The 17,314-nt window shown below is 47.8% G+C and overlaps 1 protein-coding gene across 1 annotated transcript in view; it reads right to left on the reverse strand.

Moving 5' to 3' along the window:
• The window catches only part of IL17RD (interleukin 17 receptor D), a 62,692-nt gene extending 46,255 nt beyond the window's left edge, over positions 1-16,437 (reverse strand). The window contains exon 1 of the mRNA XM_024746427.1: positions 16,282-16,437. Coding sequence (XP_024602195.1) covers positions 16,282-16,407 — 126 coding nt within the window. The 5' untranslated portion in view covers positions 16,408-16,437. The remainder of the gene's footprint in view (positions 1-16,281) is intronic.
• Between the last annotated feature and the right edge of the window lie 877 nt (positions 16,438-17,314).

Below are 17,314 nucleotides of genomic sequence, written 5' to 3' on the forward strand. Positions count from 1 at the left end.
AAAAGTAACGCTATTTAAGATGGCATAAGTCCATGGGGGTGGGGACGTAGGTTTAAGAGTGTCTGAACATATGCCCAGATGGAGGCCGTGTGCTCCATGCCTAAGTGGGAGGTTTGTGCCCAGTTGCCTTTTCATAACATCTCATTCCCCAAAGGGGAGCAGAATATGCCCACACAGGTTCTTCACCACACCCCATCTAGGTTGGAAGGGGGACCCAGCAAACCCTCAGCCCAGCCACAAGCACCCCCTAACCCTGTCCACACATCGCTCCCCTGAACCCTCCAATGGCTTCCTGTATATCATGTCACCTTAGGGGAATAGAAGAACAATTAAAGAACATACTAACTAACTACTTTTAAGATGAATGAGGTTGGGAAGTTGGGGAAGGAAGTGGCCCACAGTTGGCACCCTCTGACTTCTGCGCTAGGGGAAGAAAAGCTGACTCCTCCACTTGGCAAGACTGTTCTCTGCCTGGACCCATCTCACACCACTCTTCTTTCCAAGGTTCCTTTTTCCTCTGTCCTTACCAACCCACGCTGCTGGCCCACGTGCCCATTTTGCTCTCTACTTGGGATGACTTACTATTGTCCCTCAAGCATAAAGGGCTCTTTATGCACCTGGCACAGAGCCAAAGCCCCCACCCCCCAGTATGGCAATGCCTGCCTCTAAGGCAAACTGTCCAACAGGGCAGCCTCTAGCCATGTGTAGCTATTTAAACTTAACTTGAGTAAATTTAAAATTCAGTCCCACAGTTGTGCTGGCCACATTTCAGCCACCATGGTTAATAGCTACTGAACCGGCCAGTGCAGGGAAGAACATGTCCATCGTCACAGAAAGTTTTACTGGAGGACCTCCTTACCTGCCTCTGCAATTCCAGGTGGCGTTCTCCCACAGCTGGACGACTCTTCCCACCTGACACCTTGGGGATAGCTCAGTTTCACGCAAGCAGCATTTTTTTTTACACGTAAATATGGACGCTTTTGGTGTACAGTTCCACGAGTTTATACATATATAAATGTATAATTAGATGTGTAAATGTGTACATCGCTGTAGCTATCATCACAGCCAGCACACAGAACAGTTCCACCATCCCCCCAAAATTCCCTTGTACTGCCCCCTTTGTAGTCAAACCCTTCATCCACCCCCAAAACCCCGGCAACCACCCATCTGGCAGCTTTTTTAAAAACTCATATTCCTGGCCTTCCCCTGGAAATCCCACTTAAGCAGGTCTGGGGTGAATCCCGGAATTTCTCATCTCCACGCCCCCTCCCAAGAATGTTCCTCCGGTGATTCTGGAGTTCAGCCAAGTTTGGTAACCTCTGGGGTAAATGCCAAATCCTAGTTTTCTGCAAAGCGCTCGCTGGTATCTAGTCTTGCTTTCTTCCCACCCCCGTGAGTTGCTTTGTTGCACATGGTAGGCACGGCTGGGTGCTGGGAAGGCAGGGCAAGTTCGCTGCTGGGGGCACAGGCAAGGTAAGAACTTTGTGGCTCTCGTAGTATCTGGCAGAGAGAGGCCTCTCTGAGGCACATGGCCTCCCATCCTAATCCCTTCCTGGCTCTTTGTGCCATGGAATCCTCATCTGGAAAAAAAGGAACCACATCAGAAATAATCGTCTACCTCCGAAGCTCAGTGGAAGTGATGATTTACATAACACGTTCAAAGGCACTGGGCAGCCAGGATGAAAGGTACCTTGTCCCGGATATATCACCACCACCCAGGGCTGCCTCTGAATGAAACGTTCCTCACCCTGTTTACTTGATGGCTGTGGGGGAATCAGGACTCAAGTTACAATAAAATTGCAGCCTTTAAAAAAAAAAAAAAATCACAATGTTTTTTCCTCCTAAATTCGTGATCCCAAGGGCAGGGTACCAAATTCCATCTTTAAAGAGGAATTCGGAAGAGTCAGCATCATCTCAGAAAACCTCCTCTGCTCAGAAAGTAAATAATTACAAGGAGGGTCAACACTCGAGTCTAGCCATTCTCCCGCACTTGTTCCTGCTCTGCTGACGATTCCTGGAAAACACTTTGAAAAGTTTTAAGATGATCAAAGGAAAAGAATGGCCAACCCAAGAAATGCTATCGTTTAACATCACATGTTTATTTAGCCCCACCAAGCCAAAGAGAGAAGATTGTTTGAAAGGGAGAGAATGCCTGCTTAATCAACTAAAAATGCATTCATTACTATGCTATTCACCGCGGCTTTCCTGAAATCAGACACTTTTGCCCCTAGACCGTAAGATTGAAGCGATTTGAAATGAAAATATTTCCTGTCCACTGCTTGCCAGTTTCTAGCCCCAGAGTGATATAACAGATGACATCCAGTACAATAAATGCTTTTATTAACCATAAATTTGAGACTGCTTTAGGGATTTGAAGTGTTGGGTTTCATGCTGAAAAAATGTAATGTTATCCACAGACCATCAGTGAGTAACAAAAACAGAGGCACAGGTTATGCTACTTTGATCAAATTATGGCCAAAACAAAAAAATCGTCTTTTGCATTTTAAATAGTAGTTGCTTTCAGGGCATATCTTCAAGGAGCACCACAATAGTTTAATCATATGTCTTAGAGAGTTTAATGGAAATTCATCCTGAGTGCAGATTTATTGAACCAGCAGCTTCTGTTAAACAGAAAGGAAATTGAAAAGTGTTACAAGGCTAAGTGAACTGAAAAATTCAAATACTAAAATGGAACCCCAAAATCAGGTTTTCTCAACCTCAGCACTACTGACATTTTGGGCTATTACTGGGAAAGGCTGACGTGTGCATTTGAAGATGTTTAGCAGCATCCCTGGTCCCTACCCAGGAAATGCCAGTAGCAAACCACCTCCCAGTTGTGACAACCAAAAGTGTCTCCAGAGATTCCCCAATCACCCCCAATTGAGAACTATTGCTCTAAATCAAATTCTAAGCCTGCTTAGCAAGTGCTGCCTGATTTCTCTTTTTCTAAAGAAAATGTCAGAGCCCAGGGAGTCTCACAGCCTCAGCTCCCTGCCCCAGGACTGCCCTCTACACAGAAATGTTTATCCCTGAGTGAGCTCTGAACTCAAAAGCACTCTACACTCCCTCTCCCACCAAAACTGACAGTAGAAGAGCCATGGAAACAAGAACCCTCTCCTCGAGCAGGGTAGACTAGACTAAGCAAAGGCAGCCCGCCGCCCTCTCCCAAGGCACACCCTGGCCCATCCTTGGTGCCCTGCGTGTACCCCAGCACAGCACCCCTACCAGCATCCCGATCGCTGCTTTTCTGGCCTTCTGCTGTCAGGCCACGGAGGCGACCGTGGATTCGGTGCCAGAAAATAAAATGAAAAGCGGGGTTGAACCTCTGCAGTCCATTCTCTGGACGCTGAATGTCCCGCTATTACATCTCGGCATGACATTTCACGGCCAGCAGGGGAGGAGGCCTGGTCCTGAAAGCTGAACAAACGACTGGTGCACAGGCCCTCCAGCGCCCTCCCCGGCTCCCTGCACTTATGAATAAAAGATGCAGGGCTTGTCTCTGTCGTCTCCCTGGTACCCTGGGAGAATAACAACTTGTCACTTTTTGACGTTTTAACTTACTTTGAAAAATAATCAATATTAACTTGCTGAGTCTTTGGGCTTTAAATCTGGGGTAGGGACAAATAAAAGAAAGAAAAGGCATGCCACGAGGTAGAAGACAGTAATTCAAGTTAAACGAATGAAACTCTGTTAAGGGTCTCTAATAAAATAATTTAGGCAATACACAATCATAGAAGGAGAAGACTGGAAATTGAGGACATGTTTTGAGTGAAGTGGCCTTTTCTGGAAATAAAGTTCATTGTTTTCTTAGCACAAAGGAAAGAAGTGGCTGAGTTTGGGTGTGAGGGAGCACTCAACCGTAAACCTGCCCCAGCCAAGGGGAGGTTATAATAGGAACTCATTCCTGGTCGGTCGCTGAGGGCGACATCTACAACTGTTTGCAAAAAGCCCTGGTGAACAGCAAAAGCCTTAAGCATTCTTGGGATCCAGCACTCCCAATTTTGAGAGCACAACTGATTTCAAATCGTCTTCAAGGAAATAAGTTAAATTACAGGATAGCACAAATGACACCCTGCAGTTTCTTTGGACGCTCAGTAAAGTAAAAGGAAAGCCCTACTGTAAAGCACTGTGTTTTTAAAAAAGACAAATAACACAAGACCAAACTGGGTTAAATGTACAATTTCAAGTAGAAAAAATGTACTTTGCTCTTTGCTAAAACTGCACCTATATTTGTTACCTATTGATATCTAAAATCCAACAGTGTCACACTCTCACCTTTAGAGGGATCTTGCCAAAATATTTAACTTGACCCTAATCATGAGGAAACAATCAGAAATCCAAGTTGTGTGACTGTCTATACCACAAGTGACCTTGACTCTTCAGATGTATATGTTATAAAGGATCAAAAAGAAGTGGAGGGACTCCTTTAGATTAAAGGAGACTAAAGAGACAGGAGGTGTCTATAAGCAGCGAGTGGCCCTTGTCTGAATCCTGGAAGGTGATTCAGAAAGAAATCATGAAGGATATTTAGGAGTACAGCTGAGGTACATGAGGCAAAGCACTGGTGACTCTAGGCTAAGGGGAAATAGGTGCTCACCCCACTGTTCTTTCAACTTTTCTATAGGTTTGAAATTTTCAGAAACTAAAATATAGGGGAGAGAGTAAAGTAAAGCCCCAGGTATAGCTGACTGGCTGCCTGCTGGTCTGGGTGGGGGCTGGGCAGCAACAGCTTCATCTTCCTGTTTCAGAAAATGTACACCCCAAAGTATAAAGTCTCAATACAGAATAGATTCAGGATTAAAATAAATTTTTAAAAAAAATTTTTTTTTTTTATTTTTGGCTGCATTTGGTCTTTGTTGCTGCGTGTGGACTTTCTCTAGTTGCAGCGAGCGGGGGCTACTCTTCGTTGCAGCGCACAGGCTTCTCGTTGCGGTGACTTCTTTTGCTGTGGAGCCCAGGCTCCAGGCACGCGGGCTTCAGTAGTTGTGGCACTCAGGCTCAGCAGTTGTGGCTCGCGGGCTCTAGAGCGCAGGCTCAATAGTTGTGGTGCACGGGCTTAGTTGCTCAGCGGCATTTGGGATCTTCCCGGACCAGGGCTCGAACCCGTGCCCCCTGCATCGGCAGGCGGATTCTTAACCACTGCACCACCAAGGAAGTCCCTAAAATAAAATTTTAAAACCCATAGTAGTGTAACTTATTATTCACTTAACTGGGTAGTGGTTGAGGGGGTATGTACACATGGCAGACATTTAAGACATTTAAGTTTCTGCTTTTTAAAAAGGCATAGGTCCTTTTTTTTCCCCAAAAAGGCAATAGTTTATTTATGGCTGCGTTGGGTCTTCGTTGCTGTGCGTGGGTTTTCTCTAGTTGCAGGGCGCGGGCTTCTCACTGTGGTGGCTTATCTTGTTGCGGAGCACGGGCTCTAGGCACTGGGCTTCAGTAGGTGTGGCATGCAGGCTCCATAGTGCAGGCTCAGTAGTTGTGGCACACGGGCTTAGTTGCTCCACGGCATGCGTGATCTTCCCAGACCAGGGCTTGAACCCGTGTCTCCTGCACTGGCAGGCAGGTTCTTAACCATTGACCACCAGGTAACCTCTCAAGGAACAGGTCCTTTTAAAACCCCTTTATGCCTTTCCCTAAAACTCTTCTGCAATTTATCATTCTCTTTCTCCTCTTATCAGAATTCCTACTAATTTAAAAACTTTTTAGAATTGCTCTTTAAAACTCTCCTGCCTTCCACCCAAACTCTCCCCCATTATCTACCCCAATCTTTTTTTAATGAGATAAAAGCAATGATTACCCTAATCTCCAACTTGAAAACTGTGCACTTAAAGGGGAAAAAAAAAAAAAGTGTGACCCTTTAAGTAAAAGGAAGAAAGCTCAGTAGATGGGAAATGTGCTCAAGTGAAAAGATGTTGGGATAGAATTTCTGTGTCTCAAGCTTCAAAACCCAGGGAGGAGAACAATGAGGCAGCCTGCGTGTCCAGAGCAGCCCTGAGAGACCTGGTTGGCAGTCACCTTGGGCGCGCCAGACACTCGGAACCCACCACTCCAGCCCCCCACTGCAGCAGTCTTCAGGCAGCACAACCAGATGTTACATTTTCTCTGCTTAATTTTGGTAAAACTCCATGACCTCTTTCTCAAATTAAAAAGGCAATGCTATTTTTTTAAACCACAGGAGCTATCTTTAGTGAACCCTTCTAAGGATTTCATTAATTCATAGCCAGCCAACCAGGACTTTTCCCACAGTCTCCCACAAAAAAGCCCGGGAAGTCACTGATTGCTTGGCTGGATCTGAATATGAGCAGAGGTAAGATCAGAAATATCTAGTTCCTCCCACAGGGAGGCAAGGCATGAAAATCAAAGCTGGGCAAAACCTCATTACCACAGCTGGCCGGCAAACCCACAGCCCTGGAAAGGCGGCAAAGAGCATCTTTGATTCTGGATGGACCCTCGAGTGACTTCAGAAAATGAAAGGCATTCACAACCAGAGGGGACCGAAAGAAAATGAGACCTGTATCTCTGTTAAAAAGACCAAGCTGTCATACCACCTAAGGGCTGCTGCCAGGGAGTAAGAGTCATTTCATTCACTTTGTGTCGTAAAGTCCAAAACCAAGATGCTTAGTTAGCGCTTAGCAGTCATTTTTTACATTTTTTTCATCCACGGTGCAGCACAACCTGGACAGTCCAAACATCCCCTCTTCAAGCAACCAACACTTTGCCAACTGTGATTCCCATCCAGTACCAGCCCTAACCACTGCCTTTCTCATTCCCTGCGAATCTGTCCTACAGCCTAGCAGTTGGCCAGTATGAGGACACAGTGCCAATAAACTGTGGTGTGAATGAAGGCGAGCATATTTTTATGCTACTCTCAGCACCTAATGCCACATGATGCACCAATGTTAACAAAACATGAGTAAAACCAACTATACTTCAATAAAAATAAAAAATTTTTAAAAATATAACATAGGTAACTATAGAACTTCAGAGGAAACTGTCATTACAATTGCTCGCCTTACATGTCACCTCCTCAGAGAGGCCACCGAGCTCACCCGCTCTCATCACCCCATTTTAATTTCCTTCAGAGCACTTAGTCACACGTAGGGAGAAACGACTATGCACCGCCACCCATCTCCTGGTGCAGCAGGGAACGAAGCAGATCAAGGACCGGCCGCCAGGGAGCTGACAGTGCACTGAAGGAGATGCACGGACAGACAAGAAAACACTCCTGTGTGTTTCATGGTAAAAAAATGTTGTAGAGAAAACTCAAGTGAAGAAAAGAGGTGAGCGAGACAGCAGTGGTTGCTATTTTAAATAGAGCAGGTCTGGTAGTTTGTTATCCTATTTGTCTCCCTTACTACAATCTAAGCTCCAGAGACCAGGCCTCACACATAGAAAATGCCAAATACTCACTGAATGAAGGAATGGCTGCTGAGGGTCACTCCTATCAAGCCATTCATCTGCTGGAGAAACGTTCCAAGCCTCACCATCCCTGACAAGTACATGTAGGCAAAATTCAAGGCACCCCTTTATCTAGTCCCAGTCTCTGTCTTCAGCCTTCTTGTTTCCACTGCCTCCAATGAGCCGACCTCCTCCAGCTTTACCCACATTTTTCTGTTTTTTTCCTCTCTGTTTTTTTTTTTTTTTTTTTTTTTTTAAACATTTTTTTTTTTTTTTTCCCTTTTTTTTTTTTTTTTTTTTTTTTTTGGCTGCGCCTTGCAGCTTGCAGGATCTCAGTTCCCCAGCCAGGGATGGAAACCGGGCCCCACAGTGGAAGTGCCGAGTCCTAACCACTGGACCGCCAGGGAATTCGCACCCACATCTTTCCTTCTGCCCAAACTGTCCCCACCTCCTGGCTCCACTCGCCAGAGGGCGCACTCAAAGTCCCCCCAGTGAGGCCAGTCTTCTTCAGCCATCTGATCCCTCCCTCTAAGCCTCCTCTGAACCGTCCAAATTAAGTGTCTTCTTCATAAGCAAATCAAGATTCCCCTTCTTCGCTGCATCACTGCAAAAGACTGAATGCATCCCACTAAATCTGGAGGCATGATGGGGCGAGTCTGACTTTACTAAATGCAGGCTTCCTGGCAAAGGTGAAATTCACACAGGGAGCCTAGGGGGCTTTGTGGAGAAGCCTCCCGGGGAAAGGCGGGCCTCCTCCAAAGCAGGGGAAACTGAGGCAAAGCAAGTAGCCAGAGTTACTGGGAACCAACTGAGAAGTGGGCTAAAAAGCCAGAGTTCCAAAGGTGGGCACCCAGCAGCACCTCAGACATCTGCTCCGCATCACCCTGCTTCTCACACTGGCCAGTGCATAAGATGCAATGTTCTGGGATGAGGGGCAGCAGGAACCGTGGTTCATGCTACTCTGGGAGGAGTGGACAAGGCAGAGCGAGGACGGGGAGTTGTCTTGCAGCCCCGCCTGGATAGGAAGCCCCTACAGACGGGGGCCTGGTCCTACTCCGCTTCGTGTTTTCCCAGAAAACGTAACTACAGTTTAACCACAGCCTGACATGGGAGCTGCTCTTGCCTCCTCACACCAAATAAGTCTTTGCGAACTTCAGATATCGAGCAGTCACAACAAATCCTAACCATGCGAGGGCCTGGGCCCCACCCAGAGCAAATGTGCCCCCTCCAGAGGATGGAGGCGATAAGCTGTCACTCAACAGGGACCATGCTCAGGCTGACTGCTCCTGCATTTGGTCTGGACTGCATTGCATTTTCCTCAGATAAAAGGGGAAGAAACCCTTTTCAGGAGAAGAGAAGCCAGAAATCACCTGGACAGAATAAAATCACAGAGAACCACATGGCGCATCTCAGGAAAATGTACCTCTTCTTTACAAGGAAACCCTCCCTCTATCCCCATCAGCCCTCCCACTGGCAAGTAAAACAGTCCAGCTTAGAACAGAAGTCTGGGGCCACAGCCAGCATTTTTTAAAGGGTTACCATTCATTGGGGGGAAAATCTACAAAACTGACAAAACAGAACACTTGGAAAAACTCCTAGTTTTTAAGGGAATAAAGGACTTTCAAAATCTAAAAACGTTATAGTTAAAGCCTAATCCCTTATGATTTCAAAAGGATTCATTTGAAGTATTCATTTAATGTGTGAAAGGTAAATATCCATCTGAACATTTTAATTAATGTTACCAATTTCCATTCTCTTTTCAAAGTCACTGCTTCAATTTTATAGGCATTTCTGATAAGTTCAAGCAAGCTCCCCTACAATGTAGTAATTTTAATGAAAAGCCTCATGGTTAATGCCTATTAGATGAGGTTTGGAATGAAGAAACATACAATAAAATTATCATTTATTAAACTTCCCACAATACCTGCCATCTGTCCTGCCATTTCAACTTTTAATGTACCAGCCTTATGCAAATAAGACATTAGGTTTACTATAAAACAAATTCTTCTTAAAAGTGCATAGTAAAGGTAGTTTGCATTTACCCTATTAAATCACACAATTTACAGGCCAACTTCCGTTTTAGAAGAGAATTACATGTGTGTTCACATCACATCTTTATTTTGTCATCCATCCAGTGATTTGTTGAGGACAGCTGGTACCTATTAAGTCCCCCCTTTAAATGTTGTAGCCTTAATTAGCTACATCCACCTTCCCCCAACATTTCCAAACAAGGAACCAAAGAAAAGGAAAGCTGTTTTTATCATGGATGGTTTGAACAATGGAGTTGCAAATGTTAAAATAATAATCTTGGTCTTCCCTGGTGGTGCAGTGGTTAAGAATCCACCTTCCAGCGCTGGGGACTCGGGTTCGAGCCCTGGTCAGGGAAGATCCCACATGCCACGGAGCAACTAAGCCCCTGCGCCACAACTACTGAGCCTGCGCTCTAGAGCCCGCGAGCCACAACTACTGAAGCCTGCGTGCTTAGAGCTCCTCAACAAGAGAAGCCACCGCAACGAGAAGCCCGCGCACCCCAACGAAGAACAGCCCCCGCTCGCCACAACTAGAGAAAGCCCGCATGCAGCAATAAAGACCCAACGCAGCCAAAAATAAATAAAAATATAATAAATAAAATTTAAAAATATAATAGTCTTCATTAGAGACTAGCTATTCCATTTTTAGGCCCCTTCAGAAGAAACAGGGTACAGATGGAGTTTAAATGTCATGTCAGTCTTTGTTACTTAGGTAATTTTTCAATTGTTCAATTTTTAGTTTCATGCCTCACGTTAATAATTAAACCGTTCCCAGATACTGCTCAGGAAGGCATGAGGGACAGTCTTCCCAGATATATTCTTGGTATTATTTAAGCTATAAACGTTTTACTTGGGCTTCTGAACACGTGAGAACAAGCAGACAGAATCTGCAAGCAGAGAATAAGCCAAGTATGGTTTTCTATGAATAGACATCATGCTCTTCCCAGACACTGAAGAGTTCTCAACTCACACAATGAGAAATTCAGTTGATCAAATTGCTTTAACCTGCCGTATGTAGATGAAATGCACACTAATTTGGTTACAATTTAGGCTTCCCTTCTTAAAAAAAAAAAAAAGCATTCAGGGCTTTAAGTGTGAATGACATCAACAGGCTAAATTCTGAGCAAGATAAGGAGCCATGTCAACGAATCCCCAGTAGATTGGGTTTCCTCTTAGAGACCTGCTCCAGCTTTAATTTGCAGTAAGACTATCTGTTTCAATAGGATGTGATCACTCCTGGGCTTGTGTCTTTTCAATCAGCCGGTGGCCCTGCCGGGTTTAGAGTGGCAGAGAGGAAGTGGCCTGTGGTTAAACAGAGGAAATACCAAGGCATTTTAATAGAGCAAATAGTCTACTTCCCACAGGGAAGAGCTTCAAAGGCCTCAGGCCCTGGAGGAGACAATGTGTTACGGGGCCATCAGTCACCTAATCGTGTGTCAGGCCCATTCAGAACATCCTGGCAGCCAAGACAAACACTGCCCAGGAGGACACTGCCTCCCACCAGCCAGGCAAGTTGGGCTGCCTGGAGATGGGGCCTGTGGCACCAACACAGACAGGTCCCTTGGGCTTGCTGAGGGCAGAAGAACCTCAAAATCTGGGGGAGATGTGAAACGGAAATGGTCTTGGCTGCCGGAGTAGGGTGGCAGGAGAGAGGTCTGCTCCAGAGATGCTGTCCCCCACTCTAGCCTGTCAAGTTCTGGGGATACCTGAGCCCCTGCCTCAGCCCATTCTCTTACAAATTGAGGATGGGGGACCCAAGCTTCCAGAAGCCTAAAAACCCATCCATCGGGGCAGACACAAGAGGCAGCAAGGAATGAAAGGAACAATTAATTGTTGACTGGGTGGCCCCAGCAGCAGCAGACATCTGCCGGGGCACGGTATGTGAAAAGTTCAGGGACTGATGAGGGAAAGACAGTTTGAAAACTTTTTTAAAAGAAAAAAAAAAAAAACATTTTAGGCCAAATGAAGCATGAAAAATACTCAAATTAAAATAAAGACTTAAAAAAGCATTAGCTGTTCTTGCCTTTGTAAGGAAGCCATCTGTAAAGTTTGAATGGCTGAGGATATGATTTGGATCCTACCCTACTCTTTGCTGAGACTGTTTTCCAGACAGGCCCAGCTGTTCTGGGGAGGAACCCAGTGGAAGTGTCGGGTCCGCTTCACCCCCAGCCTCCTCTTTAACCCCAAGCCAGAGACACCCACCCAAAACGACTGGCTGCCCAGGTCCTCCTTCAGCCAGCCTCACCCCTGCCATTTTCCAGAGCTCGGACAAAGTCTCCACTTTACATTCTAAAAGTCCAGTGAAGTAATTTCAAGTAAGCTGATTTTAAACGTTTAGAATGTGGCTTCCCGCCTCCTTGTGACCACAGAAGCCCTGTCTCCTAAAGCAACGATTCTCACCGTTGAGAGCATCACAGGAACTTGTTAAAATGTCAGTTCCTGGGCCCCATCTCACTCCCATTCTGGCCCCATTGGCCTTGAATCTGCATTTTAATGAGCTCCCAAGGCAATCCCGATACTGGAAGCCCCTGGACTTCACTATGAGAAATCACGTTTGGAAGGAAATGGTGCCTCAGTCCGAACTTAGTTGCTGGTCTCATTCACCCAGCTGTATCCCCGAGTTAATAACTAGCACAATGCCCCAGGCACTGCAGGGGCTCCGGGTCCATTGGATGGATGGGGGAGGGGAGAGAAGGGAGGGCTGCTCAAGAAAGATGGACCCCAGCCAAAGGATTCCCAAATTAACATAGCAAAACAGGCTGGAAGAAAGCATCACACTTCTTATAAAAATGTTTCTCTGAAAATGTGTCAACCGGGGCTGACTCGTTTTTAACCAAGAATTCTGTAAAAGACACAAGAGCATGTGTAACATGGACAACACGGCCACAGGACAGGCAGACCAGATGCAGCCTTGAGAGCCACGAGCTGCAAGTGAATGAAAACACATCCAATTCAGAATTAAATAAACATGGCTGGGCCCGCAGCCAAGGAGAGTTCTTGGATTGGACTTTTATCAGGAACCTAAATTTTAATCAGCTGGAACTTCTTCTTTTCCAAGTACCACCCTATTCCTTCCTACCTTTAGAGATGAAGTATTTGCCTTAAATGGGAAACTTGCACTTCATTGTAAAGACGATGCCAGCATTCTGGCTTCCTGAATTCCTGAAGGAACAGACTTTGGTGGGGGAAGGGGGGGAAGTGGAAATTGTGTTTCAGGGATAATAGACCAGGGAAGGTGTACCCCATCTAGGTAAGAAGGCAAGAAATGTTCCCTCCTCCTCCACTGCAGGAAAAGCCACTAAATAAAAACCTGTGGGAATAGATTCCTACTTTCTTGTTCCATAAATAGGCTTCTCAAACAACCAGCAAGGCAAGAGGAGGGGAAAAAACCTCAGTGCAAGTGACCAACATAAAGTTACCCATCACAAACAAAACCATTCCACTTCCAAGAAGCAAGCAGTTAAGACTCAGTGTAAATGAGGATGCTGGCCCCTCTGGAAGTTTTACAACTTGTTACTTCTTTGCGAAAACTGTATTTATTACTCAAAGAGCAACTTTACCTGGCAAGAGCCCTAAGAGACTTAAAAAAAAAAAAAAAAAAAAAAAAAAAACTAGTTGAGGAAGTGAGCCCACAATTCATTTCTAAAACACTGCGCTGTGTTCAAGATGATATCAGCCCCTTAATTGCCCCGCTAATAATGGGGAGGTTGTGAAATCTGACCACTTAGACCAGGCTGGCTCCTCTGAGAGCAGCCCCGAAGGGAGGGTTACAGCTGCTGAGGGTTAGCTGGCTCCAGTCACCTTGCGAGTCCTGAGAAAATACACATTCCTGCAGGGGCAAGAGTTCCTGGAACAACCTCTCCCTGGAGAGCCAGGGGGTCAATCGCTCAGCTCCTCTCCAGCACCCAGATCCTGCCCCTCCTGAGGGCTCACTTCTCTATCCTGCTGTGTCTCCAGCTTCTCAGGTTCTGTGTGACGTAGACCCACAGGAAGCCCTCTCCTGCTTGCATCACACATCACCGACCCTTATTCTTATATGTTAACATAGCCCCAACTAGACTGTAAGCAACCTCAGTCAGCACTGAGACCAAGTACTATGGGCTGAACACCCACTAACTGGTAGGGGACTCGGACATGAATCAAATAGCCAAGTAACTGTACACCAGTACTTACTGGGCAGCCCTCTGACAGCGCAACTTCCGTAAAAACTTACCTAGGGAGGTAGGGGCAGAGGAGGCTTCCTGCAGGAAGTGATGCTGGAGCTGAGAGGGGAGGTTGAGATGTAAAGAGAAGGAACACAGGCGGGAGTAGCATGTACAAAAGCTCACTGCGGAGAAGACACTGGAGCTCACTGCTCTGATCGTGGCCCTTCCCCCACCTCCCCTTCTTAAAATCGATCACTTCATACAGGATTTAGCAGGAAGGCTGCAGGGTCTAACTGGGTTCAGCCAAGATTTACAGGGCTCCAGGCTCTGAGCTCACCAACATAAGGTTAAGCGTCTGGCTAAAGAAACTACTCTGAAGACACAGATGTGAACAAATACTGATGTAGTCTGGTGAGAACCAAAGGCAAGGACCTGCAGGAGAAGGCGAAGCAAGGGGAATGGCATTCAGAGGGCATCCTTGAGCAGGCATCACTTGAGCTGAGTCTTAGGCCAAGCAGGGGGTTCTCAGGGGAGGAAAAGCTATCCCAGGAGCAGGGAAAAAGCATGCCTCGGCAGCAAGAAGGGCACAGGAGTTAGGGAGCAGGGTGGGAGGGCCAGGGGCTGGAGTTGGAAAGGTGAGTATGTAAGGCAGGTGGACAAGCTGGGTCAGGGAAAGCTGGTGGCTCCATCAGATGCATCAAAAGACCAGTCCAGGAGGGAAGGAGCCACGTATCAGGTTGGGAAGAGCCTAGAATACAGGAGATGGCCCTGAGGCTTCCATGCTCATTCAAAAAGTAGGTGAAGATGACCCCAAGGAAAGGACTGTGAGGCCAAGGTAGGAGCTGTTGAGAAGGTCACCCCCAGCATGAATGTGAAGCCACTGGGATGAGGGCCCCCATTAATCCTGTGGGTGTGCAGGTTTAGGGGCAAACACATTCCCACAGAGAGCACAAAACCGCCAGCTTGGCTCCTCTGGGGCCCAGCTATACCCACAGCATTAAAACTTCACAAGGTCTTTGCACTGACACGTGAAGCCACCTGGGCAAGTGCAGAAAAACAGCAAATTGGGCTGATCCACCTAGGCCGGCTTATGAAAATGCAGAATAAAATATCTGTGATGCTGTTATTCAAAAGCCAACACACCACTTTAGATCCAGAAAATTTAGGATTGGTAAGTCAACATGGGAAAGCCTTAAGGAAAACTTTTTGATCTAAAAACTGAGGAAAACTTGGTATCTATTGAAAAAAAAAAAAACAAAGCCAAGAATAGTGGTATTTTTACTAAAATGGGACAGTAAGAAAATGTGATGTTTTACTCAAATCGGAAGGTTATATTCACTATGGGGTTGGTGAGAGGGTGGGTTATAGCTGTCTATAGCATAGCTATTGGGTTTGAAGACATTTCAGCTACTTGGTTCATACCTCGTTTTCTGCACTGTGTTTCTCTGAATGCAGGGCAAGTGAGCTGGAGGCACCAGCCTGTGCCCCTAAAGGGATGTCAGGTTCTAGGCCTCAACTGCTTGAGGTCGTTCAGAGCACCCCACAAGAGGTGGGTGGACGTTGTTCTAAGAGAACTACCCCATACCCATCCCTCAGAGCAGTAGTGCTAGGGAAACTAGGAAATCCCATTTACTCCTGTTTTCCAGGTGAAGAAATTGAGGCTCATGGCTGCCCAGGAGAAAAGCCAAGGTCATGTTCCATGGCTGCCTGAGTGCAAACCGGTGTCCCCTCCACAAGGCTGAAGGCCGTGAGTGCCCTGACACCAGGCTGGTCCTGGCTTGGGTGGGAGGAGTGCTGGGCAGATGGACACAGTCTCCAGGTCCTCTGGCCGCCCAAGCCCAGGAGCCCTGATAGAAACTCGGGACGGCAGCGTCCCCGCGCACACCCCCCTCCCCATGTCCCATCGCCCAGATGGCATCGAAGAAGCGCTGGGTTAGGGGCAGAGGGCTCCAAGCACAGGACAAAGTCGGTGCATCCCTCCAGTCTCGTCTCGGGCATCTGCCCGAGGTGACAAGCTCATTCCTCCCTTTGGCCACGAAAAATATCCTCAACTCAAGCTGGATGGCGGTGGAGGTGGGGGGTCATCCGTGAGACCGTTCCAAGGGCTGGATACGGGAGCAAAATTTACCAGCAAGTCAGGAGTCTGAGGTGGGGGTGAAAGTGGGGTAAGACGGCCTGGCCCAGAAGGAACAAAGCGGCTCCTAAAGAGGAGGGGCGCACCCCTCTCCAGCACTCAGGGTCCCCTGCCTGGCAATCCCGGGCTTTTGCAGAGTTTTGGACCGGAGGTCCGAAAGAAGACCCCCACTCCCGCTCCAAAGCGCCCCGCATGCGAACAGCTCGGAGGATCCCAGCCCGGGGCCCTGTGTCCTGAGAGGGAGGAGGTCCCGGGCCTGGAACAAAGGGTGGGGCGCCCTACTCCTGCCCCACGCCGGGCGTCCCTCTCGCCCGCCCTCCTGGAGCCGGACCCCGGCCAGTGGCCGCGCCTCATTAGCAACACAAAGCCGGGGTCGAGCGGCCTCTTTCAACCCAGCCGAGGCAGGCAGACGAGCGACCAGGGAGGGACGCAGGAGGGCGGGAGCAGCGGGATCCCAGCCCCACCGCGCACTCTGCGGAGAGCAGGCAAGTCGACGCGGGCGCCACTGCCCGCGAGCACCTGTGCCCCCGCGCTTTGGGGGACAGCAAGAAACTCGCTGTCCTCTCCTTACCCTCCAGCCACAGGTGTCGGCGCCCCGCGTTCTGCTGGAGCCGCCTGCGGCCACTGCCAGCTGGGAGCCGTTGAGGCAGGCGTTGACTGTGAAGAAGACAGAGCAGAGCTGCAGCCACGGGGCCATGGCCGTGCGCTCACCCAGCCCGGCCCTACTCTGCTCCCCGGCCGCCTGCCGCTGGCCAGCCCGGAGTGGGCGGTGGCGCTGGCGGCAGCGGCAGAGCTGGCGGCACCACCGAGCATGCGCTGCGGACCCTCGGCCCGCCCCTTCACTCCGGGGCCTGCCCCTAGCCTCGACCCTCGGGTTTTGGCCCCGCCCCCTAGGTCTGGCTCTTCCTCTTGGCCCCGCCCCGACCTCTAAGCCACGCCCGCACAGCCCATCTCCGAGTGACTTTGAGAAGCCGACAGCTGCAGTTTTTTCCCCTCACCTGAGAGGTCTTTTTTTTTTAAATCCAAGGATTTTTCCACGTAATGCCTGCTCCCTGCAAAACTCGGGAAAACAAACAAAAAAATGATAATGGTAGTTAAAATAATAATTTACAAGTGCCTACTATTTGCCAGTCCTCTTCTTGAATCCTCTCAAACACACCTGAAAGTGTCGGTAGTATTGTTATCCCAGTTTTCAGCGCAGAAAAGCTAGGGTAATGTGGTTAGAGAAATCCTGGCTGGGACCTCGGACAAATGACTTGCTCTGTCCCCATTATTGTTCCCTCCCCCTGTAAACTGGAATAACAGAGAAAGTGTCTTAGTCTGGGGAGGATTCTACTGGTTAACACATAAAAAGCATTCAACAAGTGCTACAATCTACTGTTAACTGACTTGCATAAAGTCACACAGCTGGCACCTGCCAGATCTGAGATTCAAATCCAGGTTGGCAAAAACAATACTCTTAACCATTACACTTGTCAAACTTACTCTTGTGAAGTGGGTAGTACCTCTGTTTGGGAAAGGAAGCTGAGGCTGGGAGTGAAGTAGCCAAGATCATCCAACTTCGCCACAAGACCCTTCCCCCTTTGACTTGTCTCTGTGCTCTT

This window comes from Neophocaena asiaeorientalis, unplaced genomic scaffold (genome assembly GCF_003031525.2).
Source record: "Neophocaena asiaeorientalis asiaeorientalis breed wild unplaced genomic scaffold, Neophocaena_asiaeorientalis_V1.1 scaffold251, whole genome shotgun sequence".
NCBI lineage: Eukaryota > Metazoa > Chordata > Mammalia > Artiodactyla > Phocoenidae > Neophocaena > Neophocaena asiaeorientalis.